Source organism: Fusarium odoratissimum, assembly GCF_000260195.1.
Source record: "Fusarium odoratissimum NRRL 54006 unplaced genomic scaffold supercont1.280, whole genome shotgun sequence".
Taxonomy (NCBI): Eukaryota; Fungi; Ascomycota; class Sordariomycetes; order Hypocreales; family Nectriaceae; genus Fusarium; species Fusarium odoratissimum.
This window is the reverse complement of record NW_022158966.1, coordinates 683-1,952: the sequence shown is the minus strand read 5'-3', so window position 1 is coordinate 1,952 and position 1,270 is coordinate 683. Positions and strand designations below refer to the sequence as shown.

The 1,270-nt window shown below is 46.7% G+C and overlaps 1 protein-coding gene across 1 annotated transcript; it reads right to left on the bottom strand.

Annotated features, from left to right (window-relative positions):
- Positions 1–241: 241 nt before the first annotated feature.
- On the bottom strand, positions 242–750 carry FOIG_16883 (uncharacterized protein; the record flags this gene model as incomplete). Its single annotated transcript, XM_031218363.1, has 2 exons — positions 242–605; positions 683–750. 2 exons carry the CDS (start codon positions 748–750, stop codon positions 242–244), a joined length of 432 nt encoding a protein of 143 aa, XP_031051923.1.
- Between the last annotated feature and the right edge of the window lie 520 nt (positions 751–1,270).

Below are 1,270 nucleotides of genomic sequence, written 5' to 3'. Positions count from 1 at the left end.
GTGATACGGGAGGGTGTTTGTACAGCAGGGATACAATTAATACAGTACAGTATCAAGATTCTAGTCAGAATAGTCGTTCATCACGTTCAATCATAGAGAACAGGCAACGACCCGGAAGGGTCGTAGTTACTTCACACCAGGATAGGAATGGGCAAGGTTAGGTGGGTGATCTTCCTATGAATTGACAATACAAGACCTAAGACCCTACAAGCCGCTTTGAAGCTCGCTCCAAAGCGGCGACTTACCCCTGAAGCTTCACTCCTGGGCCCATACGTGAATCAACGAACATCTTCCCAGGCCTACCGTTAATGCCTGGGCCATACTCGATAGGCACTTTCCCATTCGCAAAGATGAAGTCCACGACGCCTCTGGCCTGCGAGTTGGTCGTATGGACGGCATGGTAGTGAAGAAAATTCCCGACTTTGTACAAAGTCACACCAACAGCTGCCACAGTGAAGCAGATGCCAGGGCTTTGAGAACCCAAACAGCTGAAGGGAACCTCAATTGTTTCACTGAGACGGTTAGATACGGTTTCTGTGGGGAAGGACTGAGCAACCCACGCCCTCGCCTGTAGCTGATGCTTATCGGACGCGTCTACCTGAGGACTGTTAGGTCAGCATTGTTTACTCATTCATTTTGGGCAACGACGTTCAGGACAAGTGCAATCAACTCGGGCATCTACCTCTTGATGGAAAGCGCACTCGTAGCCTGGAGCAACGCCAAAGGCAGGAGAAGGGACTTCAGCAACATGGTGAAAGGCCGGGCTTGGAAGTGAGACGAGCTTGTAAGATATAAGTGCTGTTAGAGGTTGAGAGAATCGAGTATCCTAATTCTTGAAAGAAAACAGTCGTTTTATAGAAGAAGTTCTCAATCTAGTAGTAGAGGGGTATTCAGTCACAAGGGGGAGGTGGGCGGGGGCAGAGTCACCGAATGTCAGCAAAATCGCAAGCGCTGGCCGCATTTGCCGTAAAATTGACTTTGAAAGACATAAAAGATGAAAGGTTAATGTAGTGAAAGAAGGTTTAAATCATACGTTTAAGAGAAGACAGTTCTTAGTAATGCATAAGTGTAGGTATAAGGGTTACAATATGTTGGAGTAGCTGAACTTTAGAGTGAACTGAGTTTTCAGTCCGACCGAATGCAGGCATAACTCTTCCTTTCCTTCAGCGTTATGGCTACTGGGATATAACGTTCATCCTATGACTCAGTAAAGTTTCATGACTGAGGGATTTAAATCATATGATGAGGAGCAGGTCGGATACGAGACTAA